Source organism: Heloderma suspectum, chromosome 6, assembly GCF_057233095.1.
Source record: "Heloderma suspectum isolate Gila_16-S chromosome 6, 16-S_ref, whole genome shotgun sequence".
Lineage (NCBI taxonomy): Eukaryota > Metazoa > Chordata > Lepidosauria > Squamata > Helodermatidae > Heloderma > Heloderma suspectum.
In genome coordinates this window covers 129,922,520-129,950,419 of record NC_139463.1, presented here as the reverse complement: position 1 = coordinate 129,950,419, position 27,900 = coordinate 129,922,520, and the positions used below count along the sequence as shown (strand labels likewise).

Below are 27,900 nucleotides of genomic sequence, written 5' to 3'. Positions count from 1 at the left end.
CTCTGCTCTTTGGCGCCGTTTCATCTGTTCAGCGGCTGCGCCCCGGGATCGGTTCAAAGGGCCGGCGGGGGTCTGCTGAGCTCCGGCAGAGGTGCCCCCCCGCGCCCTGGTTGGCATTGCAGCCAAGCCCTGAGCGGGCATTTCTGCCCTTCAGTGTTGCTGGACTCGCGCTTCCCCCTTCGAAGGGCGGGCGGGCCGTAGCTCGGCGGCGGGGCCCCTGCGGGGCACACCGAAGGGCCCTGGCCCGACCCCGGCATGCCCAGCTCGAAGGACCACGGAACCGGCAGACCAGGGGCCGCTGAGAGCCGCTGCCGGTCGGCTGCGGGAGAGCCTGAGCTGGGCGGGAAAGGCCCTTCCCCGCCGGGGACCACGCAGGCCCAGCGCCGGTCGGAGGGACGAAGCTCCTCTGGCCACGAGCCCACCCGCCTGCTCAGGCCCCTCCTCCCCGCTCCACCCCGCCGCTGAGCTCCCGGAGGGTCCGGCTCCCAGACCTCGGCTGCCGGCGGGCTCCCGGCTCCGGCGCGTCTGGTAGCGAGCGCTGCGGCTCCTTGCCCGTCTTGGCGGTGGTGGGGAGAGCTGGGGGGGGAACGGGACCGGATCAGCGGGCCGTCTGCATGAGATCCAGCAAGGAGTAGCGCGCCAGGGCCTCGCCACCCCGAAACGTCCCTCGCTGCCCTCCTCACCAGAGAGACGGCATTGCTGGCGACGCAGAGCAGGACGATGCCGCCCAGGATCTGGGCCGCCACGTTCCCGACCTCCTGGCAGGAGGCTTGCTGCGAGGACATGGCTGGTGGCGGCTCAGAGCTCCCTGAACGGGGGTCGGGGGAGGGAAGAGGGGGAATTGTGAGGTGGCTGTGAGCTCACAGTAGGAGAGCGTGGGGCTCTGGAGGGACGCTCAGCCCTGAATTTGGCGAAAGCTGGAGATGGAGGAGAGAGGCTCCAGAGCTCTCAGTTGCCTGGGCCGGACTGGGGAGGGGTCTTCCCGCCCTGCTTCCTGCCCCAGTGACCAGAGCTAGACCTAGTCCAGCTGTCAGAGACAGCAGCTGTTTGTGGTGTCATTTCTCTAAAGGAATTAATGTAAATGTGAACAGTAACATAAAATGCATTTATTTTTATTTATTTATTGTATTTTTATACTGCCTTTCTGTAAAAAAAACAAAACCAAACCCCAAGGTGATTCACAGCAGATCAAAAACTATAAAAACAGGAACATCATTAAAATACTATAAACAGTAAACCTAATTAAAGACATCACAAACAACAGCACTACTCAGAAAATGTAAAAGGCTATGTTAGAACGATAGATCTCTCTTGACACCGTTTCTGAAAGCAGGGAGCCCAATCATTGCTTGGAGGGGAGTGCCTCTCACAGTTTGGGCATGGCCCAGAAGAAAGCCCTTTCATGTGGCCACCATGACTGGAAGAGCCTTCAGAAGGGCCTCTCCTGCAGATTGAACTACCCAGACAGGTTCCTAGTGAGACAGGAGGTCCTTTAGATAGCCACACCCTCAGCCATTTAGGGCTTTCAAGGGTAAGGCCAACACCTTGACTTGAGCCTGGAAAACGTTTGGTAACCAGTGCAGATCTTTCAGTATTGGGGTGATATGATCCTGATAACGTGCACTAGTTAGCAGCCTCACTGCTGCTTTTTGCACCAGTTGGAGCTTCCAGATGATCTCTAAGGGTTGCCCCATGTGGAGCCCATTGCAGGAGTCTTAACGGTCAGGTAACCAACACATGAATAACCGTTGCCAGATCAGACTGACTCTGGACAGGTCGCAGCTAGTGCACTAAATCAGAGAATCATAGAATAGTAGGGTTGGAAGGGGCCTACAAGGCCATCGAGTCCAACCCCCTGCTCAGTGCAGGAATCCAAGTCAGAGCATCCCTGACAGATGGCTGTCCAGCCTCGTCTTGAACGCCTCCAGTGTGGGAGAGCCCACCACCTCCCTAGGGAATGGGTTCCATTGTCATATTGCTCTGACAGGAAGTTTTTCCTGATGTTCAGCCGGAATCTGGCTTCCTGTCACTTGAGCCCATTATTCCGTGTCCTGCGCTCTGAGATGATCAAGAAGAGATCCTGGCCTTCTTCTCTGTGACAACCTTTCAAGTACTTGAAGAGCACTATCATATCTCCCCTCAGTCTTCTCTTCTCAAGGCTAAACATACCCAGTTCTTTCCGTCTCTCTTCATAGGGCTTTGTTTCCAGTCCCTTGATCATCTTCCTTGCCCTCCTCTGAATCATCTCCAGTTTCCATCCTTCTTAAAATGTGGTGCCCAGAACTTGGACACAGTACTCCAGATGAGGCCTAACCAGTGCTGAGTAGAAGGGAATTAGTACTTCCCGGAATTTGAAAGCTATGCTTCTATTAATGCAGCCCCAAATAGCATTTGCCTTTTTTGCAGCCACATCACACTGTTGGCTCATATTCAGGTTGTGATCGACAACAATTCCAAGATCTTTCTCGCTTGTAGTATGGTTGAGCCACGTATCCCCCATCGTGTAACTGTGCCTTTGGTTTCTTTTTCCTAGGTGCAGAACTTGGCATTTATCCCTATTCAATGTCATTCTGTTATTTTCTGCCCAGCGCTCCAGTCTATCCAGATCACTTTGAATTTTGTTTCTGTCTTCCAAAGTATTAGCTATCCCGCCCCAATTTGGTGTCATCTGCACATTTGAACAGCATTCCCTGCACCTCCTTCTCCAAGTCATTAATAAAAATGTTGAAGAGCACTGGGCCCAGGACTGAGCCCTGCGGTACCCCACTCGTTACCTCTCCCCAGTTTGAGAAGGTCCCATTGATAAGCACTCTTTGAGTCCGATTCTGTAGCCAACCGTGGATCCACCGGATCGTTTCATCTAGCCCACTTTGAGCTAGTTTGCTCATCAGGACATCATGGGGCACTTTGTCGAAAGCTTTGCTGAAGTCGAGGTATATGATGTCTACAGCATTCCCACGGTCCACAAGGGAGGTGACTTGATCAAAAAATGAGATCAGATTTGTCTGGCAGGACTTATAGAATCATAGAATCTTAGGGTTGGAAGGGGCCTACAAGGCCATCGAGTCCAACCCCCTGCTCAATGCAGGAATCCAAGTCAGAGCATCCCTGACAAATGGCTGTCCAGCCTCGTCTTGAAGGCCTCCAGTGTGGGAGAGCCCACCACCTCCCCAGGTCATTGGTTCCATTGTCGTATTGCTCTGATACTCAGGAAGTTTTTCCTGATGTTCAGCCGGAATCTGGCTTCCTGTAACTTGAGCCCATTATTCCGTGTCCTGCACTCTGGGATGATCAAGAAGAGATCCTGGCCTTCTTCTCTGTGACAACCTTTCAAGTACTTGAAGAGCGCTATCATATCTCCCCTCAGTCTTCTCAAGGCTTGTTTTTGACAAATCCATGTTGGCTTCGAGTAATCACGGCATCGTTTTCAAGGTGCTTCCAGATGGATTCCTTTATCATCTGCTCCAGAATTTTCCCAGAGATTGATGTCAGACTGACTGGTCTGTAGTTCCCAGGTTCCTCCTTTTTACCCTTTTTGAAGATAGGGACAACATTAGCCCTCCTCCAGTCATCTAGCACTTCCCCCGTCCTCCATGATTTCTCAAAGAGAATAGACAGTGGTTCTGAGAGTTCTTCTGCCAGTTCCTTTATTTCTCTAGGATGCAGTTCATCTGGCCCTGGAGATGAACCCAGTTCATCTGGCCCTGGAGGTAAGCTCCCAGAGGGAGAGCGAACGGAGCGAGCGAACAGGAGTTGGCCAGGGGAGTTGCAGGGGTTAAAGAGACAAAGGAGTCCAAGGAGACAGATGCTAAGAGGTAAGTGGGCTGCAGGAAGCCCAGGGGGCTGCCCTTTATCCTTCTGATTGGCTGTGAGCTCACCAGGTGCTTCTGAGAGCTCCAACTGAATTGGAGGGGTGTGGCCTGAGTACTCCCAGCAGCTGAGTGGGCAGGAAGCTTCAGTCTGTTTCCCGCCTCCCAGCTGAGCAGAGCAGAGCGGAGCAAGCTGCTCCAGCTGGTCCAGGGACTACAGAAGCAGGCAAGCTCCCAGAGAGCGAGCGACCAGAGCGAGTGAACAGGGGGAGCAAACAGGAGGCCAGGGGAGTTTGGCAGGATGAACTGCATCCTAGAGTAATAAAGGAACTGGCAGAAGAACTCTCAGAACCGCTGTCTATTCTCTTTGAGAAATCAGGGAGGACGGGGGAAGTGCCAGATGACTGGAGGAGGGCTAATGTGGTCCCTATCTTCAAAAAGGGTCAAAAGGAGGAACCTGGGAACTACAGACCAGTCAGTCTGACATCAATCCCTGGGAAAATTCCGGAGCAGATGATAAAGAAATCCATCTGGAAGCACCTTGACAACAATGCAGTGATTACTCAAAGCCAACATGGATTTGTCAAAAACAAGTCCTGCCAGACAAATCTGATCTCATTTTTTGATCAAGTCACCTCCCTTGTGGACCGTGGGAATGCTGTAGACATCATATACCTCGACTCAGCAAAGCTTTCGACAAAGTGCCCCATGATCTCCTGATGAGCAAACTAGCTCAAAGTGGGCTAGATGAGACAACGATCCAGTGGATCCACAGTTGGCTACAGAATCGGACTCAAAGAGTGCTTATCAATGGGACCTTCTCAAACTGGGGGGAAGTAACGAGTGGGGTACCGCAGGAATCAGTCCTGGGCCCAGTGCTCTTCAACATTTTTATTAATGACTTGGAGGAGGAGGTGCAGGGACAAGTGCATCTGTCAGGAATGCTCTGACTTGGATTCCTGCATTGAGCAGGGGGTTGGACTCGATGGCCTTGTAGGCCCCTTCCAACCCTACTATTCTATGATGATTCTATGATGATTTGAACTCATTCAAATTAGGTGTTCCTTGACTTTATGCCTATCGATCTCAAGCTGCAATCCTGCCCCTTCAGCCTGTACTTCGCCTTTGCCAGGGGGGTTATAGACCCTCTTTTGGGAGAACAATTGAGCCAAAGTAGGAATTGAGCACCTCTGCCTTTTCTTTGTCATCTGTTATCGTTTTGCCATCCTTATTTAATAGCTGACCCACCATTTCTTTCCTCTGCCTTTTACTATGCACGTAGCTGAAGAAAGCCTTTTTGTTGTTTTTATCATCCCTCGCTAACCTCAGCTCATTCTCGGCTTTAACCTTCCTGACACCATCCCTTCAATTCTGTGCTACCTGCCTGTACTCTTCCTTTGTTACTTGGCCTTCTTTCCACTTCCTATGTGTGTCCTTTTTTTGTTTTCAGGTCATCCCTAAGCTTTTTGTGAAGCCACATTGGCTTCTTCTGTTGTCTTCCACCTTTTCTTCTTGTTGGAATTGTTTGTAATTGTGCTGTGAGAATTTCCTTTTTTCAAAGCTCCCACCCATCTTGGACTCCTTTTCTCGTTAGCGTCGCTTGCCATGGGAAAAATTCCCTCCAGTGTAGGAGAGCCCACCGCCTCCCTAGGGAACGGGTTCCATTGGAAGTTTCTCCTGATGTTCAGCTGGAATCTGGCCTTCTGTCACTGGAGCCCATTATGCCATGTCCTGCATTCTGGGATGGTCGAGAAGAGATCCTGGCCTTCGTCTCTGGGACAGCCTTTCAAGTCCTTGCTAAGCGCTCTCCTGTCCCCTCAGTCTTCTCAAGGCTAAACATGCCCAGTTCTTTCAGTCTCTCTTCATAGGGCTTTGTTTCCAGTCCCCAGTCCAGTATAAGCCAACTCCCTGGCTATGAACCTGATCTTTCAAGGGGACCCCTTCCAGAACAGGTTGAACCCATGAGCTAAACTTTCTACTGCCCAACAGCACCCCTGTCATCCAGTCCATTATGGAATGCAGGCAACTTTCAAGGGTCTTGGCTGCTTCCTTGGTATTACAGGGCATCCATGTGTTGGCAGCGCCTCACCTTGAAGCCTACCTAGTGCTTTTGTTTGGGTTAGACAATCCCCCTCCCCGATTCTGACATGAATAATAGAATCATAGAATAGTAGGGTTGGAAGGGGCCTACAAGGCCATTGAGTCGAACCCCCTGCTCAATGCAGGAATCCAAGTCAGAGCATCCCTGACAGATGACTGTCCAGCCTCGTCTTGAATGCCTCCAGTGTGGGAGAGCCCACCACCTCCCCAGGTCATTGGTTCCATTGTCGTATTGCTCTAACAGTCAGGAAGTTTTTCCTGATGTTCAGCCAGAATCTGGCTTCCTGTCACCTGAGCCCATTATTCCGTGTCCAGCACTCTGGGATGATCAAGAAGAGATCCTGGCCTTCCTCTCTGTGACACCCTTTCAAGTACTTGAAGAGCGCTGTCCTATCCCCCCTCAGTCTTCTCTTCTCAAGGCTAAACATGCCCAGTTCTTTCAGTCTCTCTTCACAGGGCTTTGTTTCCAGTCCCCTGCTCATCTTTGTTGCCCTCCTCTGGACCCTCTCCAGTTTGTCTGCATCCTTCTTCAAGTGTGGTGCTCAGAACTGGACACAGTACTCCAGATGAGGCCTAACCAGTGCTGAGTAGAGGGGAACTAGGACTTCCCGGGATTTGGAAGCTATGCTTCTATGAATGCAGCCCAAAATAGCATTGGCCTTTTTTGCAGCCACATCACATTGTTGGCTCATATTCAGCTTGTGATCGACAACAATTCCAAGATCCTTCTCGCTTGTAGTGTTGTTGAGCCACGTATCCCCCATCTTGTAACTGTGCATTTGGTTTCTTTTTCCTAGGTGCAGAACTTGGCCAGAGTGAGTGAACAGGGGGAGCAAACAGGAGTTGGCCAGGGGAGCTGCAGTGGTAGAAGAGACAAAGGAAACAAAGGAGACAAAGGAGACAGAGGCTAAGAGGTAAGTGGGCTGCAGGAAGCCCAGGGGGCTGCCCTTTATCCTTCTGAGTGGCTGTGAGCTCACCAGGTGCTTCTGAGAGCTCCACTGAATTGGGTGTGTGTGGCCTGAGTACTCCCAGCAGCTGAGTGGGTGGGAAGCTTCAGTCTGTTTCCCGCCTCCCAGCTGAGCAGACTGGAGAAGATGCTGATGGTAGGGAAAGTGGAAGGCAAAAGGAAGAGGGGCCGACCAAGGGCAAGATGGATGGATGATATTCTGGAGGTGACGGACCCGGCCTTGGGGGAGCTGGGGGTGGCGACGGCCGACAGGAAGCTCTGTCGTGGGCTGGTCCATGAAGTCACGAAGAGTCAGAAGCGACTGACCGAATAAACAACAAGCTGAGCAGAGCAGAGCAGAGCAAGCTGCTCCAGCTGGTCCAGGGACTACAGAAGCAAGCACGGTCCCAGAGAGCGAGCAACCAGAGCGAGCGACCAGGGGGAGCAAACAGGAGTAGGCCAGGGGAGTTTGGCAGGGGAGGTCAAGGGGGAGGCCCCTAACATTTTTTTAAATTTATTTTTTAACTAACTTTTCATTTATTTGTCTTGTAACACACACTTCCACACCAGTGGGACTCTGCTTTTAACCTCTACTGAGTAGAGGAGCAGGCACAGGCTAGTCTAGAACAATCACGAAGCTAGACACAAAAAGGGAAAAGAGGCTATGGAAGGACAAGACTCCAGTGGTGGTGACCTGCAAGGTGTGTGCAATGTTTGTTTGCTTGCCTGAGAACAACATGGCCTACACCTGCAACAAGTGCAAGTTGATCACGCTGCTGGAGGAAAAAGTAAGTGGACTGGAGCGGCGACTGTCGACCCTCCAGGGAATAAGAGAACATGAAGAGTTCTTGGACAGAATGGGGGAACTACAGCAGCAAAGGGCAGACCAGAAGCTTGAAGAGCAACAGCAAGATGAGGCAGTGGGAAATGCTGAGGTGAAGAAAAATGGAGTAGAGGATACTCCTTGGAAAAGGGTGACAGTTAGAAGATCTAGACACCACTCTGCACCAGTGGAAGCAGTGGAGCTGTGGAACCGATTCCAGGCACTTGCGGATGAGACTGGAGGACAGCCTGCAGAGGCAGAATCACAGGGGAACCTACATGAGAGTGAGCAAGAGGCTGAAGGTCAGTCAAACGGAGGCGATGAAACCCAGGCCTACAACAAGAAGAGTAGTAGTAGTGGGGGACTCCTTGCTGTGCGGGATTGAGACCCAAGTATGTCGCGAAGATCCGTGGACTCACCAGGTATAGACGTGCCTGAAAGGTTGCTTGCACTCACAAAGCCACTGACAGGTATCCCTTTCTTCTCATCCATGTGGGAACAAATGATACCGCCAAGCGGAGCTACGAAGAAATCACATCAGACTGAAGCTTTGGGAAGGAAACTCAAGAACTTTGGGGCCCAGATAGTTTTCTCATCCATCCTTCCAGTAGTTAGAAGAGGGACAGAAAGGGAATGAAAAATACTCCGGGTGAATGACTGGCTACGAAGGTGGTGCCGACAAGAGAGATTTGGATTCTGGGACCAAGGGCTATACTTCCAGGAAGATGGGCTGTTGGCAGGGGATGGGTTACACCTCACAAAGGCTGGGAAGAATGTGTTTGGCCACAGCATGAAGAACTTCATCAGGAGGGCTTTAAACTGAATCCTATGGGGAAGGGAGATGTAATGTTGGGGGTAACAATGGACGTAGGCGCATGCACTGCAATGGAGAGAACAGCTCTGATAGCGCCCAATAATAGTCTTCAGACACATGTAGGAAGAAAGCCAGACTATGAAGCACATGGTCTTCGATGTCTACATACTAATGCCCAGACTATGGGAAACAAACAGAACGAACTTGAGCTCTTCATACAGGAGGGAAATGATGACTTGATAGGTATAACTGAGACTTGGTGGGATGACTCTCATGACTGGAATACAGCAATTGAAGGATATAACTTGTTCAAAAAGAACAGGAGGAACAGAAGGGGAGGTGGGGTTGCACTGTATGTGAAAAATACATATCTCTGCACAGAAATACAGGAGGATGAGCTTGGTAGCCCCATCGAGAGCATCTGGATCAAAATAAACGGAGCAAAGAATAAAAGGAACCTGGTGGTCAGAGTCAACTACCGGCCACCCAATCAAGGAGAAGACGAAGATGAAACTTTTGAAAAGCAAACAGCCAATGTTTTAAGGAAGCATGATATAGTAGTAATGGGGGACTTCAATTTCCCCGATATTTGTTGGGAGACAAATTCTGCAAAACATGGCCCCTCCAGGAAATTCCTGACTTGTGTGGCGGATAACTTCCAACAGAGATGACTTAGTGGATCAAGTAGCAGTTACAGGAACTCTGAGGGAAAGCGACCATGTTGTACTTCAATTCCTGGTTCTAAGGGAAGCAAAAGCTGAGTGTAGTCAAACGCGTACCCTGGATTTTAGGAAAGCTGATTTTAATAAACTCAGAACAATGTTCAGTAAGGTCCCATGCCATGGCAAGTGACGCTAATGAGAAAAGGAGTCCAAGATGGGTGGGAGCTTTGAAAAAAGGAAATTCTTGGACTTGGATTCCTGCATTGAGCAGGGGTTGGACTCGATGGCCTTGTAGGCCCCTTCCAACCCTACTATTCTATGATTTTGATTTATCCCTATTAAATGACATTCTGTTGTTTTCTGCCCAGCACTCCAGTCTATCAAGATCATTTTGAATTTTGTTTCTGTCTTCCAAAGTATTAGCTATCCTGCCCCATTTTGTCATCTGCAAATCTTATCAGCATTCCCTGCACCTCCTCCTCCAAGTCATTAATAACAGTGTTGAAGAGCACTGGGCCCAGGACTGATTCCTGCGGTACCCCACTCGTTACTTCCCCCCAGTTTGAGAAGGTCCCATTGATAAGCACTCTTTGAGTCCGATTCTGTAGCCAACTGTGGATCCACCGGATCCTTGTTTCATCTAGCCCACTTTGAGCTAGTTTGCTCATCAGGAGATCATGGGGCACTTTGTCGAAAGCTTTGCTGAAGTTGAGGTATATGAAGTCTACAGCATTCCCATGGTCCACAAGGGAGGTGACTTGATCAAAAAATGAGATCAGATTTGTCTGGCAGGACTTGTTTTTGACAAATCCATGTTGGCTTCGAGTAATCACGGCATTGTTGTCAAGGTGCTTCCAGATGGATTGCTTTATCATCTGCTCCCGAATTTTCCCAGGGATTGATGTCAGACTGACTGGTCTGTAGTTCCCAGGTTCCTCCTTTTTACCTTTTCTGAAGGTAGGGACATTAGCCTTCCTCCTGTCATCCGGCACTTCCCCCGCCCTCCATGATTTCTCAAAGAGAATAGAAAGCGGTTCTGAGAGTTCTTCTGCCAGTTCCTTTATTACTCTAGGATGCAGTTCGGCCCTGGAGATTTGAACTCATTCAAAGGAATTAGGTGTTCCTTGACCATATGCCTATCCATCTCAAGCTGCAATCCTGACCCTTCAGCCTGTACTTCACCTTTGCCAGGGGGGCCATAGACCTTCTTTTGGGAGAAGACTGAGCCAAAGTAGGAATTGAGCACCTCTGCCTTTTCTTTGTCCTCTGTAATTGTTTTGGCATCCTTATTTAATAGCCGAACCACCATTTCTTTCCTCTGTTTTTTACTATGCACGTAGCTGAAGAAAGCCTTTCTGTTGTTTTTAGCATCCCTTGCTAACCTCAGCTCGTTCTCAGCTTTAGCCTTCCTGACGCCATCCCTGCAATTCTGTGCTACCTGCCTTTACTCTTCCATTGTTGCTTGGCCTTCTTTCCACTTCCTATATGTGTCCTTTTTTGTTTTCAGGTCATCCCTAAGCTTTTTGTGAAGCCACATTGGCTTCTTCTGTTGTCTTCCACCTTTTCTTCTTGTTGGAATGGTTTGTAATTGTGCCTTGAGAATTTCCTTTTTTAAAAGCTCCCACCCATCTTGGACTCCTTTTCTCGCTAGCATCGCTTGCCATGGGACCTTACTGATCATTGTTCTGAGTTTATTAAAATCAGCTTTCCTAAAATCCAGGGTACGCGTTTGACTACATTCAGCTTTTGCTTCCCTTAGAACCGAGAACTCAAGTACAACATGGTCACTTTCTCCCAGAGTTCCTGTAACTGCTACTTTATCCACTAAGTCATCTCTGTAAATGGGCTCCCTTGTTTCCCCCAGTGCTGGAACCCCGTATTCTGCCCCCCCTCCCATGCCCCCCTCCATTTCTCCTCCAGGCCATGCCATCCGGACCAACATCTTTCCGGGGCCAGCAGTATCAGCGCTTGAAGCGGGGCTGCCTCCAACAGCGAGGCCTCTTCCAGGACCCAGAGTTTCCAGCCACAAATGCCTCCCTCTTTTACCATCGAGACCCCCCGGATGGGGTCTCCTGGAAGCGGCCTGGGGTAAATCGTTATTTATTTACTTGCTTTATTGAGCTGCTTCTGTATCATTTGACATCCCAGGGTTTCTAGCGGTTTACATAAAAACACATGGTGCAATATAAAAACCAATCTAAAAACAGTATACATCAATGCCTTAAAAGCACTGTGACAAAAGCAGTAAAACAGAACAGTGTCATGAGGCCTTGTGGGGGGTCCCCCAGCACTTGAGCTCCCCCAACCCCCAGAGAAATGGGATCTCTCCAAGTGCAGAGTGCCTCCTTGTCCCAGAGCCTCTGGGGCTGTGTGTACAAAGGGGGCAGGGGGCAAGGAACGCTGGGGAGACATTGGGGAGCTGAGGGGTACTTGTCCATTGTCCTGGTCAGACATCAGCTGCCGCCTCCACTTGCAGCTTCTGCCGCAGACATGGCAGGTCACTGGCTGGGGAGGGAGGCAGGGAGGGCGCAGGCCATGTCATCTCCCCGCCGCCGCCTGCCCCGGTACGCCTGAGACCAGACCGCAAATGGGCCCTTCTTTGCCCGGGGCTGAACTCAACGCAGCTTCCCCCCGCTCCCGCCGTCTGCTGCCCAGGAGCTGTGCTCAGACCCCTGGCTCTTTGTGGATGGCATCAGCCCCAGAGACCTACACCAGGGCAGCCTCGGGAACTGCTGGTTTGTGGCAGCTGCTTCCTGCCTGGCCAGCGAGCCTGCCGCCGTCTGGAGGAAGGTAGGAGCGGGGCCTCCGGGCTCTCTTCCGCTGGCCTCCCACCAGCATCTGGCGTCGGGGCTGGCTGGGGCTGCGTTTCTCTGCACACGCAAGGGGCCCCCGGGAAAGCGCAGAGCGCCTCTCGACGCCAGATGCAGGCGCGTCGCGTGGCCTGGCCCACGTTCGCCAGGTGCTGCCGCGACGGGTGCGCGCAGGCGGGGGCCTGCCTCCCCCAGCCCCGCCCTCCCTGCCTCTCCCTGCCTCTCCCTGCCTCAGGTGATCCCGAAGCCCCGCGAGCAGGACTGGGACCCGCGTCGGCCGCAGAGATACTGTGGCATCTTCCGCTTCCGGCGCTGGACGGAGGTCTGCGTGGATGACCGCCTGCCCTGCCGGCATGGGAAGCTCCTTTTCTGTCGCTCCGCGGATCCCCGCGAGTTCTGGAGCGCTCTCCTGGAAAAGGCCTATGCCAAGTATTTCGGAGCGGGGGCAGGGCTGGGGGCTGTACCTCTGTCTGGGAGGGGGCCCTTGCACACAGGCATTCTGCGATCCTTTCAGACACACTCTCAGCGTCACCACAAGGGGCTTGCGGAATGTCTTCTGAGCCCGTGCAGAGTGTTCTCGCCTTACCATTGGGTAATTGCACCCAGTTAGCTGGGATTGGGGGAAATTTCCTCCAGCTCAGAGGCAGAGTTTGTAGGCGTCTCCTTCTCCTGCTTTATGAATGGGGTTTTGTGCAGAAGTGAAATCAGCCCAAGGAAGTGTGCGGCATACGTCGAGCAGGTCCAGCCAGCGAAGGCATCAGCAACCCCTCCGTCCCTGCGGGCTGGGTGGCTGGCCAGTGCAGGTGGCCCTTGCGCAGTTTCCGGAGGGAGGTCAGGGCATCCCAGGGCCACCAGCCCTTGGGCCCCTGGCTGGGAAGGCCCAGCTCCTTCCTGATCACCCAACAAAGGGGCAGCCTTTCCAAAGCTGGGCCTGGCGTGGCATCGCCAAGGGATGCCTGCAGCATGGCTAGGCCCAGAGTCCAGCCCAGCTGAAAGCCCAGCTTGGCCACCATGTCCCCTTTCTCCCGCCCTGCAGGCTGAACGGCTGCTATGAGGCTCTGGAGGGTGGCAACACGGCCGAGGCATTGGTGGACTTCACAGGAGGCATCTCGGAGCCATTGGCCCTGGATGAGGGGGGCTTTGGTGGTGACCCTGAGAAGCAGAAGCAGCTCTTCCAGGAGCTGAGGAAAGTCCGTTCCCGTGCAGCCCTCATCAGCTGCTCCATCCGGGTGAGGAGCTGAGCGGGCCCAAATGCACAGGAGCGCTGTCGGGGCTGGACTGTGAGGCTGAACTTCAGGGACCCCAAATGAGCACGCAGAGAATGGCAGGAGATGGGACAGTGCCCCCCCAGCACCACCGCCAGTGTGGCCACGCTGGTGCACCCCAGGGATTGCAGCTGCTCTCTGCACCATCCTTCTTTTAAAACACATTTTATAGTCAGGGTGGGTATGCTTATTTGAGGACTTCTACTTTTAAAAGAAATTAACCTTTTCTTCCCAAAAAAGAGAGGCTTGTTCCCCAGCAAATGCATTTAGCATCGGGGCAGCAGGCTCCATTTCATTCCTGTAGAAGCTGCAGAAGTCTTTTCTGCCTGGGTTGGCAAAGCGTGCGTGTTTGGAACAGCGGGGTGGGAGTGGGGGTACAGGGGATGGGGAGAAGATCAGTGTCTGCTGTGGTGCTTCGCCATTGCCATGTCTCGGGGGAGGCCCTGTAAGACCATGAAGTCCAGGGTCGAATCACCCAGCTGCTCTCCATCAATTCTTGTGGATTTTCTCCTTCTTTGCTCCATGTACAGCTGTTTGGCCATGCAACTAAGGGGCAGGATGCAAGGGTTCGTATGCTCAAGAACCAAAGGGAGCACCTGTGTATAACGGCCTCCTCACGCCATGCTTGCAGGAGGGGCTGCAGATCTTGGCAGAGTCCCTGCTTCGCATGCAGGGGCCCCAAGTGGCAGCATCTCCAGGCAGGGCATGGAAAAGCCCCTGGAGAGCCACCCCTGCTGGTCAGTGCTGACAGGACTGGACTGGGCAGGCCAGGCGCCTGGCTCCACAGAATGCATCAGCCATGTGCCCAGTGGAGCTTCTGCTCTTTGTTACTGGGGGGACAGGGCGGCTGGCCCTTCTCCGAATGTCTCTTCCCCTGCCCCACCCTTAGGCTGTGCCCGGCGAGGGTCCTGAAGCCCAGCTCTCGTGCGGCCTGGTCCGGGGCCACGCCTACGGCATCACAGCTGTCCGGAGGGTTCAGCTCCGCCGGCGCCTCTGTGAGCTCTTCAAAACCAAGACGCTGCAGCTGCTTCGCCTGCGGAACCCCTGGGGCACCATGGAGTGGGACGGAGCCTGGAGTGACAAGTAATCCGGGCGGGAGTAGCAAGGCAGCAGGGATCCGGCAGGGCCCTTTGGGTCAGGACAGAGTGAGCGAGGTGTTCTTGGGAAGGGGACAGAGGGATGGGCGGAAATCACAGGAAGGCAGGAGAACGTTCAGGAAAGTTCCTCCCAGGCAAACATGGTGGAAAGAGGGGCCTTGAAGGCTCTCGGGGACAGGCAGAGGAAAAGGACAGACTCTGGAGAGACCGAAAGACCAGGAGGCGGCAGCAGAGGCCCAGACATCCGTGGCTGTGCAGTAGTGCTGTGGGGCCTTGGAGGCACCATCCTGGGGTCTGGGTGGGACCTGATGGGTGGAGGAAGCGTAACATGAGAAGAGTCCTGGAGTGGGATGAAAGCAAAGGTCCTGCTCCCACCGTGGCCAGCCAGGTGCCCAAAGTCCACAAGCAGGATGGGAGCACAAAGGAACCCTCCTGCTCATGCAACGGATTCAGGGGCATGTGGCTACCCATGCTGGAGGTCACCTGTCACCGTTGACAGCGTTATCCCCCATGAATAGGTCCAGCCCGTTACAGCCATCCAGGTTGGTGGGCATCACTGCCTCTTGTCATGCAAATTCCCTCAAGGAGGGTGGGGTTTTTGATGGAGGGCAGCTGCAGCCTGTTTCACTTCAGACCTTCCTCTCTGCCCTTCCCACCCCACCCCACTTTCCCCCAGGTCTCCTGAATGGCAGCAGGTGAAACCGCGACAGCGACAGCAGATGGGGGTCACTGTGCAGGATGATGGCGAATTCTGGTGAGTCCAGTGCGTGCATGCGTCTCTGTCTGCAGGAGGTTCTGGTGCCCCTTGGGGCTGCATCCTGAAGGCTCTGTCTCTGGTCAGCGGTAGATTCCTATGATCCGGAGAGCCCCAGAGGCTATCTGGTTCCTCCCCCACCCCAAGGTCTGCACCATCCCTCCAGTAGGACCTGTCCCCATAGATTGCTCTGTGCCTCTCAAGCCACCCAACACTCACAGCTGAGAGAGTGTGCTTGCAGAGCAAAGAGCTCCAGGTGACTCAAGGAAGTGAGCCAATCCATATGCTGGATGAGGAAGCAAAAGGTTCCTGACTAAACAGGCCCTTGGTCCTTGACTCCTGTGTCCTTCCACCTGTCTGCCAGGATGTGTTTTGAGGACTTCTGCACCCATTTCACAGACATCGTCATCTGCCGGCGCATGAACATGGCACGTTTGAGCTGCCGGCGGAGCTGCGTGGAGAGTCTGCAATTTGGGGAGTGGGATCCCCAGAAGGGGCATGCGGGTGGCTGCCTGAATCATCCGGAGACCTTCCTCAACAACCCTCAGGTGGGAGGAATTGCAGCTGTAATACTGAAATGTTGTACACGTCTGAACATCAGTAAAAAGAATAACATTAAGAACTGACATTCATTTTGCGAACCACTTTCAGAAACCTTAGTGATGGATTTGAAGTTGGTCATCAGAAGACGGGACTGCATGGTTCATTTTTAACATTGAGATCTTATTGTGAGGCATCCCGGGTGGCTTATATTTAATAGGCTTTCTACCCCCTCCTCACTTTGTTCTGGCAGAGCACAGGGTTCTCAACTGGTCTCTCCCATCCAGGCACAGGCACTCAGACCTGCGCAGCGTCAGGCAGGTGGCATGGCTGTGTCACACGCGCCGCTTCCTCACTGTCGGCTCCGGGGTGCCCTTCGGAGATGCCTCTGCCGGACAGAAGTGCCCGGCGTTCCTTGTGGTGTCCCCCACCTGGAGCTCTGAGCCTAGGGTTAGGGTTATCGCCATCTTGTAAATGGGCAGTTGGTTTCTTTTTCCTAGGTGCAGAACTTGGCATTTATCCCTATTCAGTGTCATTCTGTTGTTTTCTGCCCAGCGCTCCAGTCTATCTAGATCACGTTGAATTTTGTTTCTGTCTTCCAAAGTATTAGCTATCCCGCCCCATTTTGTGTCCTCTGCACATTTGATCAGCATTCCCTGCACCTCCTCCTCCAAGTCCTTAATAAAAATGTTGAAGAGCACTGGGCCCAGGACTGAGCCCTGCGGTACCCCACTCGTTACCTCTCACCAGCTTGAGAAGGTCCCATTGATAAGCACTCTTTGAGTCCGATGCTGTAGCCAACTGTGGATCCACCGGATCGTTGTTTCATCTAGCCCACTTCGAGCTAGTTTGCTCATCAGGAGATCATGGGGCACTTTGTCAAAAGCTTTGCTGAAGTCGAGGTATATGATGTCTGCAGCATTCCCACGGTCTACAAGGGAGGTGACTTGATCAAAAAACGAGATCAGATTTGTCTGGCAGGACTTGTTTTTGACAAATCCATGTTGGCTTCGAGTAATCACGGCATCGTTTTCAAGTTGCTTCCAGATGGATTGCTTTATCATCTGCTCCAGAATTTTCCCAGGGATTGATGTCAGACTGACTGGTCTGTAGTTCCCAGGTTCCTCCTTTTGACCCTTTTTGAAGATAGGGGCATTAGCCCTCCGCCAGTCATCTGGCACTTCCCCCGTCCTCCATGATTTCTCAAAGAGAATAGACAGCGGTTCTGAGGGTTCTTCTGCCAGTTCCTTTATTACTCTAGGGTGCAGTTCATCTGGCCCTGGAGATTTGAACTCATTCAAAGTAATTAGGTGTTCCTTGACCATATGCCTATCCATCTCAAGCTGAAATCCTGCCCCTTCAGCCTGTACTTGGCCTTTGCCAGGAGGGTCATAGACCCTCTTTTGGGAGAAGACTGAGCCAAAGTAGGAATTGAGCACCTCTGCCTTTTCTTTGTCATCTGTTATTGTTTTTCCATCCTTATTTAATAGCTGAGTTATTAAATAGCTGAGTTATTGAGTCAAAAAGTGAAAGGGATTTTTGACAAAGCTACATTTTGGCTGCTCATCAGAAAGTGAACAGTGAGGCAAACCTGGACCTTGTTAGAAGAGAGTGTTCCACAGCCAGAAACCGCTGCTGAAAAGGCCCTGCCTGGTGTGTGTGTCCCCTCCCCGACACCACACCTCAGACAGAGTTGAAACTGTGGCTGTGCTCAGACCTTGGAACGCCCTGCTGAGGGAAGCTTACCTCACCCCTTCATTGAGGGCCTTCCACCAGCAGGCAAAAATCTTTGATTTTAAGCAAGCCTATGGAATCACAGAATCATAGAACAGTAGGGTTGGAAGGCGCCTACAAGGCCATCGAGTCCAACCCCCTGCTCAATGCAGGAATCCAAGTCAGAGCATCCCTGACAGATGGCTGTCCAGCCTCGTCTTGAATGCCTCCAGTGCGGGAGAGCCCATTATTTCCCTAAGTAATTGGTTCCATTGTCGTATTGCTTTAACAGTCAGGAGGTTTTTCCTGATGTTCAGCCGGAATCTGGCTTCCTGTCACTTCAGCCCATTATTCCGTGTCCTGCACTCTGGGATGATCGAGAAGAGATCCTGGCCTTCCTCTCTGGGACAGCCTTTGAAGTACTTGAAGAGTGCTATCATATCCCCCCTCAGTCTTCTCTTCTCAAGGCTAAACATGCCCAGTTCTCTCAGTCTCTCTTCATAGGGCTTTGTTTCCAGTCCCCTGATCATCTTTGTTGCCCTCCTCTGAACCCTCTCCAGTTTGTCTGCATCCTTCTTAAAGTGTGGTGCCCAGAACTGGACACAGTACTCCAGATGAGGCCTAACCAGTGCTGAGTAGAGGGGAACTAGTACTTCCCGGGATTTGGAAGCTATGCTTCTATGAATGCAGCCCAAAATAGCATTTGCCTTTTTTGCAGCCACATCACATTGTTGGCTCATATTCAGCTTGTGATCGACAACAATTCCAAGATCCTTCTTGCTTGTAGTGTTGTTGAGCCACGTATCCATCTTGTAACCGTGCATTTGGTTTCTTTTTCCTAGGTGCAGAACTTGGCATTTCTTTCCTCTGCCTTTTCCCATGCACGTAGCTGAAGAAAGCCTTTTTGTTGCTTTTAGCATCCTTCGCTAACTTCAGCTCGTTCGCAGCTTTAGCCTTCCTGATGCCATCCCTGCACTTCTGTGCTACCTACCTGTACTCTTCCTTTGTAGCTTGGCCTTCCTTCCACTTCCTGCATGTGTCCTTTTTTGTTTTCAGGTCATCTCTAAGCTTCTTGTGAAGCCACCTTGGCTTCTTCTGTTGTCTTCCACCTTTTCTTCTTGTTGGAAAGGTTTGTAATTGTGCCTTGAGAATTTCCTTTTGTAAAAGCTCCCACCCATCTTGGACTCCTTTTCTCATTAGAGTCGCTTGCCACGGGACCTTACTGATCATTGTTTGAGTTTATTAAAATCAGCTTTCCTAAAATTCAGGGTACGCGTTTGACTATACTCGGCTTTTGCTTCCCTTAGAACCAAGAACTCAATTATAACATGGTCACTTTCCCCCAGAGTTCCTGCAACTGCTACTTGATCCACTAAGTCATCTCTGTTGGTTAGGATCTAGACAAGGATAGCCGATCCTCTAGTTCCTTCCTCTACTTTCTGTAGGAAGAAGTTATCCATCACATAAGTCAGACGTTTCCTGGAGGGGCCATGTTTTGCAGAATTTGTCTCCCAACAAATATCGGGGAAATTGAAGTCCCCCATTACTACTATATCATGCTTCCTTAAAACATTGGCTATTTGCTTTTCAAAATTGTCATCCTCGTCTTCTCCTTGGTTGGGTGGCCAGTAGTAGACTCCGACCACCAGGTTCCTTTTATTCTTTGCTCCATTTATTTTGGTTCAGATGCTCTCGATGGGGCTACCAAGCTCCCCCTCCTGTATTTCTGTGCAGAGATATGCATTTTTCACATACAGGGCAACCCCCCTCCCTTTCTGTTCCTCCTGTTCTTTTTGAACAAGTTATATCCTTCAATTGCTGTATTAAGAGTTCAGGTTCGTTCTGTTTGTTTCCCATACTCTGGGCATTAGTATATAGACCTCGAAGACCATGTGCTTCATAGTCTGGCTTTCTTCCTACTTGTTTCTGAAGACTATTTGGAACTGGAGCTGATATGGTCTTCTCTACTGTTCTGGGTTTTAAAATGCATTTGAATTTTTAATTATGTTTTGAAGTTCCTGCCTCTTTCTAATTTTTTATCTGCTCTTACCTGATTTTTATTCAGTTTTATTGTGTTTTTGCTTATTATGCTGTGTGGATTGGTTATTTTCAATGGTGGACTTTATTGTTATTAGTGCTCTTGAGCATTTTTTATGGAAAAGTGAGCAAATTATAAATAAATATATATATATATATATATATATATATATATATATATATATATATAAATAAATAAATAAAACAATCCACAGGGCCTCAGTGGTGGAGAAAAACAGTTGCACAGGGTTGCACAGAAGGAGGTAGCCCCAAACATCCCCTGGTCCCAGGAGGCGTAGAATCTCCTTTGCTGGTGGTATTTAAGCCAGGGTGCCCTCGCTGCAGATTTCTGATGTTGGTGTGGGGTTGGGCTAGATGGCCTTTGAAGGCACCTTCCAAGTCAGTAATTAAGACCATCATCTGGAATCAAACTTGCAACTGGTCAACTGAAACAGCAACCCTGGGGAGATAGGGCTGTGCGTCATGCCAGACAGCTGGAGTTTCTGGGCCCCACCGATTTGCTTTCCCTTTATTCTTGCATTGTGCCCCTTCTACGCCTGAAGAAGTGTTCTGTGTGGCCAAGAGCCTTGTATCCACCACTTCAAATGTGACTTGGTCCCCTAGAGAGGCAGCATCCCTTAGTCCCCAAGACACTGAAAAGCTGCAGTGGGAAAGGACAGACGAAGGGGAGCAGCCCCCCCTTTCCGCACTGTTTGGCTGACACCGTCCCTGTCCCCCATCCCCCAGTTTTTCTTTGAGGTGCCGAGGGCTCCAGACTCAATTCTGATTTCGCTGCAACAGAAGGACACGCGACAGCTGCGGGGATCCGGCTCTGGAGGGCACAACCTCCCCGTGGGCTTCGAGGTATTCAGGGTGAGTAAGAGTCCCAGCTCTGGGCTTGGGGAGGGGTGGGTGCAGGAAACTATTGGGAGACGTCTGAGCTGCAGGGGGAGCAGGGAGGGCTGGGAGTGTGCTATGGGGAACTTCAATCTTAACAGGGTGCTGTGATCTGCACTGTTAACGCTGTCACCGGCCGACGAAGTTTGGTAATGGACAAGCCCTACGTGATGAATGGCTTCCAGCTTCCTCCACCTGTGGGGCAGAGGGCAGCCGGGCAGCCCCCCCTCGGTGACCTGGGGGCCTGGGACAGAGCCATGTCCTTCTCCAGCGGTGTGGGGGGAGAGGGGCCGCCGCTCGTTGGCTTCACTCACACCTGGGGGAGCTGCCATTTCCCCCTGGGCCTCCGCAGGGCGCCTTCACTGAGGCCTGGCAACCTGTCAGTATGTTGGCGTAAGCGCTGCCTTGGTCAGCTACGAGCCAGAGTGCAAGGAGGCCGTCCGTGCCCTGGGGCGAGGGGCTGGCCTGCTCCCAGGGGCCATTCTTGCTCTTGCAACCAGGCCTGGCCCGCGTGTGCCCAGAGGGAGCCGTGTCAAGTGGGCTCAGGGTCTTCAAGGGATGGATGGGCAGGATGGGAGCCGCTGCCACAGGGGAGCTCCCTGGGCTTGGTGGTCTGGCGGGAGGGCCTGGCGGCTGGCCGGCACTGGGCTGCTTCCTCATCCATGCTTGTCAGGAGAGTCTGGTGCCCAAAGCAGGCCTTGGGTCGGATGCTGCTCTGTGCTGTCTGAGGGAGAACACTCTCGGGGTGGGGGGTGATTTGTGGTGGCCCAGACCTTCGCTTGGGCTGCCCCCCCCCCCCCGGTTCCTTATTGGTTTCCACATCCTTGGGCTGTCCTGGACATGGGCACGTGCCCAGGGGAGAGTCTCGCATGCATCCAAGTGTAGCCTGGGCTGGATGCGATGCAGTGGCATCTCACAGTGAGGCCCCCCCAGACATGTGGCTGCCCCAGAGCTCATGAGGGGGGCACACGCTGAGTCCCGTACTTGTCACTGTCATCAGGGGCCATTGTGCATTACTGAGCATTGCAGAGAAGCAACAGTCTTGATTGGAGATCCTTATTATGACTCTCGAGGGAGACCAGCGCCGGAGGCAGCTGATATGGGGCAGTCCATGGGTGGGGAGCTTCTTTCAGCCCAAGACCCAAACTGCCTTGCAGAGATGTTCTCAGGGGCTGCGCTCCAGAGGGGGGTGGGGCTGAAGACAAAAGGGAAGAGGGCAAAAATACAAAGAACATCTGCATATTGTAGCTTAAGAATCTTCTGGCAAGTCATTAGGAGAGGCAGCTCAACCTTTTAGAATGGGGGGTGGTGCACAAAAACTGGAGCCACCACCAAACAGTCCAGTGGCTAGGAGAAAGAGGATGGGGGCACGGAGAGGCCACCCAGAGAACCCTAGAGGGCTAGCTTGGGACCAGACAGACCAGATTTGGCCCCCGGGCCTGAAGTCCCCCCCGCACCATGGTGCAGTCTAAGGCTTATTTAGGGAGACCAAGGTTGCTGAGTGGAGGTTGTATTGGAGGTTGGGCCCGAAGGGCAGTCTGGGGATTCTGCTCATGTACCGCCCACCCTGCTGCACGACTGACTCCCTGGCCGAGTGTCAGAGTGGAAATTGAGCCTATAGAGCCCCAGAGCAGTTCTGATTCTGAGGAGGAACAGCAATCTGTGGGAGAGGAGCTCACTCATCTCTCACAAGCACAGCAGCTGGCAGAGATTCCTCCTGCCAGCATTCCTGGGATAGATAGTGACCCTGGCAGCGAGAGAGCACTGGAGGGGGGTTTGCTGGACACTCGGTGCAGATGCAGGGAGTGACGAGAGATGGAGGGCACGGAAAGGAGGCGTAGCGCTCGTTTGGTGCGCGAACAACGATCGCGTCCCGAGGACCCAAGGGAAAGAGGGAAGATCTCTCCCTAGCCCATCAGGGTCTTCCCATGATTCTCCTTCAAACGGGGACCAACTGCCTTACCTGGAGCTTAGGCTACTCTGCTATCTTTCCCCAGTGCTGTTCCTTGCTTTGTCGCTAGTGATTAGTATCTGAAAGAGTCATAAAGTAATAAAGGAATAAAGTCTCGGAAAGAATTCCTCGTCGTCTGTGTCCTGAGTTGGCTATTGGTGGGGACTGCAAAAGGCAGCTAGGGTGCTCCTGACACCGAGGTGTTTGAGGTGGTCTCTGATGTGCATGTACAGTCCCCTAACTTATTGGTGTCGAGGGACTTCAATGTACATTCAGAGGCTGTCCTCACGGGGGCACCTCAGGACTTCATGGGGACCATGGCTTCCTGGGAGCTATACCCTACTCCAACTGGGCCCACCCATGTAGCTGGTCATGCGCTAGACCTGGAGAAGCGGGGAGTGATCTGGAAGTCGGGGGTATATCCACCACCCCCTTGTCATGGTCAGATCACTATCTGGTGACGTTGGACTTCTCGGTTCCCCAACCCCTCTGCAGGGGTGGAGGACCCCTTAAAATGGTCCGCCCCAGGCGTCTTATGGATGCCTGAACGCACTTGGGGATTCTCTGGTGCATGCAAACTGGCACTCAGTCGAGTGGTGGGTGGCCGGAATGCCACAATCACTGGGGCATTAGATCGGGTGGCTCCAAAACGCCCTCTCCCCCTGAACAGGGCTCGGACTGCACCATGGTTCAATCCGCGGTTACGAGCCCTGAAACAGGAGGCGAGATGGCTAGAGCACCGGTGCCGGAGGTCTTGCTCCAAAGATGATCAGACATGGGCCAGAGCTGTATCTTCAGCCTATCATGTGATGGTGAAGACAGCAAAAAAGGAATACTATGCTGCCTCTATTGCATCCACAGAGTGCTGTCCCAGGAGGCTGTTCCAAGTGGTCCGGAGCCTGGTCGGTCCAGTTGCTCCAGAACCGCTGGAGCATTCCAAGGCCTCCTGTGAGGCCTTGGCAAGGCACTTGGCAGATAAAATTCATCGGATCAGGAGTGTTATTCCGTGCGCCGTGGATACAGTTAGCGAGCGAGAGGTGGCCTGTGGCAAACCGGTTTTGTGGGATCGGTTCCAGCTTCCTCTTTCTGATGAAGTGGACAAGGTGCTTTCATCTGTAAGGCCGGCCACCTGCTTACCTGATCCTTGCCCATCTTGGCTCATTATGAGCTGCAGAGAGAGGCTGGGTGAGGGGATCAGGGTGGTGGTGAGCACCTCCCTTGAGGAGGGAGTGATGCCATTATCTCTCAAGGACGTAGTGATAAGACAGCTCTTTAAAAAGCCCTCCTTGGGTCCCCAAGTCCTGAACAACTTTCACCCAGTTTCGAACCTGCAATTTTGGGGCGAGGTGATTGAGCGGGTGGTGGCGATGCAGTTGAAGGCACACTTGGAAGAAGCCGATTATCTAGATCCATTTCAGTCGGGCTTCAGGCCTGGACATGGGACAGAAACGGCCTTGGTCGCCTTGGTGGATGATATGAGGAGGGCTTTGGATAGAGGTGAATGCTCCTTCCTTGTTCTCCTCAACCTCTCAGCGGCTTTTGATGTTGTTGCCCACGGTATCCTCCTGGACCACCTGGAGGGGTTGGGCACTGGAGACACCGTATTATAGTGGTTCCGGTCCTTCGTCTCCGGCAGGTACCAGAGGGTAGCACTTGGACAGGAGGCTTTGGACCCATGGCCACTCTCTTGTGGGGTGCCACAGAGTTCCATCCTCTCCCTGATGCTATTTAACATCTATGTGAAGCCGCTGGGGGCTATCATCAGGAGGTTTGGGATGCGGTGTCATCAATATGCGGATGACACGCAGCTCTACCTCTTGTTCAAATCTTCACCAAGGTTGGCCGTAGAATCCCTGTCCAAATGTCTGGAGACGGTGAGTGGCTGGATGGGGAGGAATAAGCTGAAGCTGAACCCTGACAAGACCGAGGTACTTTTGGTGGGAGACAAGAGGAGGCTGGGGGATGTTGACCTGGTGTTGAATGGGGTGCGGCTACCCCTGAAAGACCAGGTCCGCAGACTGGGGGTCATGTTGGACTCCCAGCTGTCCATGGAACGCTGTACCAACTCCATCTGATACGGCGGCTGCACCCCTACCTTCCCGACCATCTGCTCCCATCTGTAGTACATGCCTTGGTCTCCTCTCATCTAGCCTACTATGATGCACCCTACATGGGGTTACCCTTGAAGATGGTTCAGAAGCTGCAGCTGGTGCAGAATGCGGTGGCTTGCCTGATTAAAGGCATATAGGGTTTTAAAGAGCTTTAAAACCCTATATGGTTCTGGCCCAGCCTATCTCAAGGATCGCCTCCAGCACCACCAGACAGGCCAATCAACAAGATCAGCCTCGGATGGCCTTCTGGTGAGAAGGCCAGAACAGCTAGGCTGGTGAAGACAAGGGAGAGGGCCTTCTCTGTGGTGGCCCCCACTCTGTGGAACTCCCTCCCTAGGGAACTCCGCCATGCCCCTTCTTTAATGGGCTTCTGCCATGCATTAAAAACACGGTTGATCAAGCAGGCATTTGGGGTGGGCTAGGGTATTTTTAGAAATACGATGTTTTAATGTGGAATTTTATTGTCTTAAACTGTTGTACATCATCCAGAGTGGCCAGGTGACCGGCCAGATGGGCAATTAAGAAATTAAATAAATGAATAAATAAAATAAAACATGGGGAACTTAAGCGCCCGTTTCTTATTACGCATAGAGACTGAGCTCTGTTTGTTCAAAGAAGGGCCTGGGGACTGACAGCCAGCGCCAGCGTCGTGGGGCTGGCTGGAGCCCCCGCCCGCCAGCAAAGTGCGGTTCGAGGCCCGCTGATCTTCTTGGAGTGACGCTTTGGGCTCGGGGCCTAACTGGGGGGTGGGTTCCTCATTCTCCCCACAGGTGGAGCAGAACCGGCGTTGGCGCCTGCACCGCATCCCGCCCCGTGTCGCCGGCTCCACCTACACGGACTCGCGCAGTGTCCTGCTCCGTGCAGAGGTGCCGCCGGGGCGCTATGCCCTGCTGCCCACAACCTTCGACCCAGGCCAGAGCGGCTCGTTTCTTCTGCGGATCTTCAGCGAGCGCCCAGCCCGGCTGCGGTGAGCCCCCCACCCCGCTCCAAGAGCTGCCCCCTCACCTTCTGGCTGAGACTTTAATGCTGACCCTCAGGTGGAGGAACGAGGATGAGAGGAAAGGGCTGTGTGCGTCAATCAGAAGGATGGGAGGAAAGAGGCTGTGTCGCTCTCTGAGCACATGCAGAGTGCCTTTCCCTTGCTTGTCAGGCCTGACCTGGACTCGGGCTCAATCCCAGGAGCTGTTCTCACCAGCTACAAGGCTGAAATGAAAGTGTCGCGCTGAGCGTGGGCAGAGTATCATTCTTTCACAAGGTTGCGGAGATATAAAGATAGGGGTCTGTGGCCAGAGGGGTCCGTGGCCCTTTGTGCTCAGAACACCCCATGCAGCTGCCCTGATGGGGGGGCCTCTCCCCGACTCTTCACTTGCCCCCCAGTCCACTTTCTCTCTCATCCCCCTGCCCAGAGCGGTCGGCCATGATGAGCCCCCGAGCCTGCGATGTTGCAGTTGCTGTGCCAGCTTCCCCCAGCTCATCACTTCCACCTGGGTCCAGCGGGCTGTGGGGCTGGCGCTCCCCAACTCCAGCAAGGATGAGTTCAAGCCCTGCACTTCACGGGGGGCACCAACGCCCTCGAGGCCCACAAGGGATGCCATGTGGGGATCAGACCCCACCAACCCTCCTCAATGCTGCCTGACTTCTTGTCTCCCATTGCAGAACATCCCCCCACAGCCCCCCCTGCCGCCCCCCCCCGCCGCCCCAAGGTCGCGGAGCAGGAGCTCTGGCACATGGTCCCGGCCCGTGATTGATGCATGGGACTCATGATGCCACGAGCTGGGAGGCCTCGTGCTTTCGTGCTTGCTGGAGGCATCTTGCCAGCCACAGCGGGAGCAGGCCACAGAGCTACGTGGGCCAGCTGCCAGTTACCCTGGCTGTAGGGTGCTCCTGCTATTCTTAGGAACCGGGTGAGAACCCCCCCGCCCGGTTGGGCAGTCCCCCCAGACACTCCTTCCTGCCCACTGTTCCTCGCCCCTCAGTTGAACTCATTGGAGCAGCCCATCGGAGGGCTGGGACTGACCGGCTTGGTGGGGGTCACCTGTTCCCCCACCATTCCCCCGGATGTCTACGTGAAGGTGTGCTGTGAGGGGGAAGAGGTGAGCTCCGGCATCCACAAGGCCACGTCCAACCCTGACTTCAACTTCAGGGCCATTTTCTGCCGCCGGCGCCCACAAAGACCCCTCCGCGTTGAGGTAAGGAGGGCCTTACCCAGGCCTACCCCCACCCCCATGGCTCCATCCGCTCTTCTCGGCATACCCCTCCGAAGCCCTGGGGAGTGGGGGGGTCTGGACTGCAGGCCTGAGAAGCAGGGGCTTGGGAGGGGTCTCCGGGGCATCTTCCCTGATCCCTCCGCTCATGGGGAACGGATCTGTGCTGCCCCATTGGCTGAGCCCAAGCAGAGCTTGATGCGGTCGGGTGCACAAGCCAGGAGGGCCCAAACCGGGGGGGGGGGGGCGTCCCTGCTGGCCTCCCTGCCCCCAAATGCCCTTCAGCCTGCTCACTCATGCAGCAGCGCGCCTTTTGCCAGCTGGGCTTCCCAGGACCCAGGGGCTCTCACTGCCTCCGCCTCTGCCCGCCAGCCCTCGGCCGCCAGTGCCGGCTCCCATCAGCGCCTCGCCTCCCTAGGAGTTGCAAGGGGGTCCCCAAGTCCCGTTGGGGCTCCCGCTGGCCTTCGGTGCTTGGGCCCCTTTCTAGTCCCACAGGGTGGGCGGAGGGAGGCAGCTGCCTCGGGCGTCCTGAAATGGCCGCAGACCGAGAGTCCCTTAACAGATTGCCCTGGAACAGCTACTGCCCAGGATGGGGAGGGACATATGTGGGATTTTCAGCCTCTGGTGCCAAAATAACACGACAGGCCCTGGAAGCGATACGCCTGCACTGGGCAGTGGAGGGGCAGTCGGGAGGAGCCATGCCCCCCCGCCGGCAGCCACGTGTCCTGGGCCAGCTGGCCACTCTGTGTCCCGCCTCAGCTCACGGCCCCCACCCCACCCTGCTCTGGGCCTCCTGACCTTCCCCAGGGCGCTGCGGCATCATTCTGTCATTCTACGCCCTCCATCCTCTCCCAGGTCTGGGCCAAGCAGTTTCTGCACAGCACACAGCTGGGATACATCACAGTGTCAGCAGACAGCTCCACAGAGGTGGGCCGGGCCGAGGTGCTGCAGCTGGAGGGGTCTCTCCAGGCCTCCCCCGCTGGTTCCATTCTGGTGGAGACCTCAACCAGCGCCGACTTCTTGGCCCTGTGAGCTTGGCCCCCTCGGGCACAAGTGATCGTGGCAGCGGGGGGGGGGGGCGGTGTAGGAGGAGCACTGCACAAGCAAGCTGGGAGTTGTGCTCCATTCTGTGGTGAGATTGCAGGAAAGTTCCTGTCCCGAAGAAAAATGTAAAGCTGTAAAAATTAAACATCTATTTGATGAAGGTCTGAAATTTGGATATGAAACTTTCAGATTTTGATTTTAGGACTTGATTTGGAGCTTGATGTGTTAAAAAAAAATTCCTTGCTTTACAACTGTCAATATTAAGTTTGGTAAACTCCAGTATGTTATATTCTGTTAATTTTTAAATAAAATCATTTAAATCC

General features: G+C 53.3%; 1 protein-coding gene across 2 annotated transcripts; it reads left to right on the top strand.

Annotated features, from left to right (window-relative positions):
• The first annotated feature begins 6,735 nt into the window (after positions 1-6,735).
• On the top strand, positions 6,736-27,900 carry LOC146343263 (calpain-5-like). Of its 2 annotated transcripts, none has more exons than XR_014784016.1 (13): positions 6,736-6,823; positions 11,075-11,242; positions 11,810-11,944; positions 12,200-12,393; positions 13,001-13,193; positions 13,760-13,795; positions 14,119-14,312; positions 15,003-15,080; positions 15,445-15,628; positions 20,118-20,243; positions 25,100-25,296; positions 25,736-26,518; positions 27,389-27,900. XR_014784016.1 is itself a non-coding variant. In XM_084807023.1 (13 exons), exons 2-13 carry the CDS (start codon positions 11,078-11,080, stop codon positions 27,563-27,565), a joined length of 1,905 nt encoding a protein of 634 aa, XP_084663149.1. In that variant the 5' UTR covers positions 6,736-6,823; positions 11,075-11,077; the 3' UTR covers positions 27,566-27,895. The 2 variants fall into 2 exon arrangements, 1 of the variants encoding a protein (XP_084663149.1); XM_084807023.1 differs by lacking the exon at positions 13,760-13,795 and having other exon boundaries at positions 25,736-25,860; positions 26,382-26,518; positions 27,389-27,895.

Bases quoted from the DNA above. Each gene is read 5' to 3' on its own strand.
- LOC146343263 (XM_084807023.1), top strand. From the start codon at position 11,078: ATGCCATCCGGACCAACATCTTTCCGGGGCCAGCAGTATCAGCGCTTG. The intron at 11,243-11,809 runs GTAAATCGTTAT...TCTGCTGCCCAG, and splicing joins TCTCCTGGAAGCGGCCTGGG to GAGCTGTGCTCAGACCCCTG. The intron at 15,629-20,117 runs GTGGGAGGAATT...CCCATCCCCCAG, and splicing joins CCTTCCTCAACAACCCTCAG to TTTTTCTTTGAGGTGCCGAG.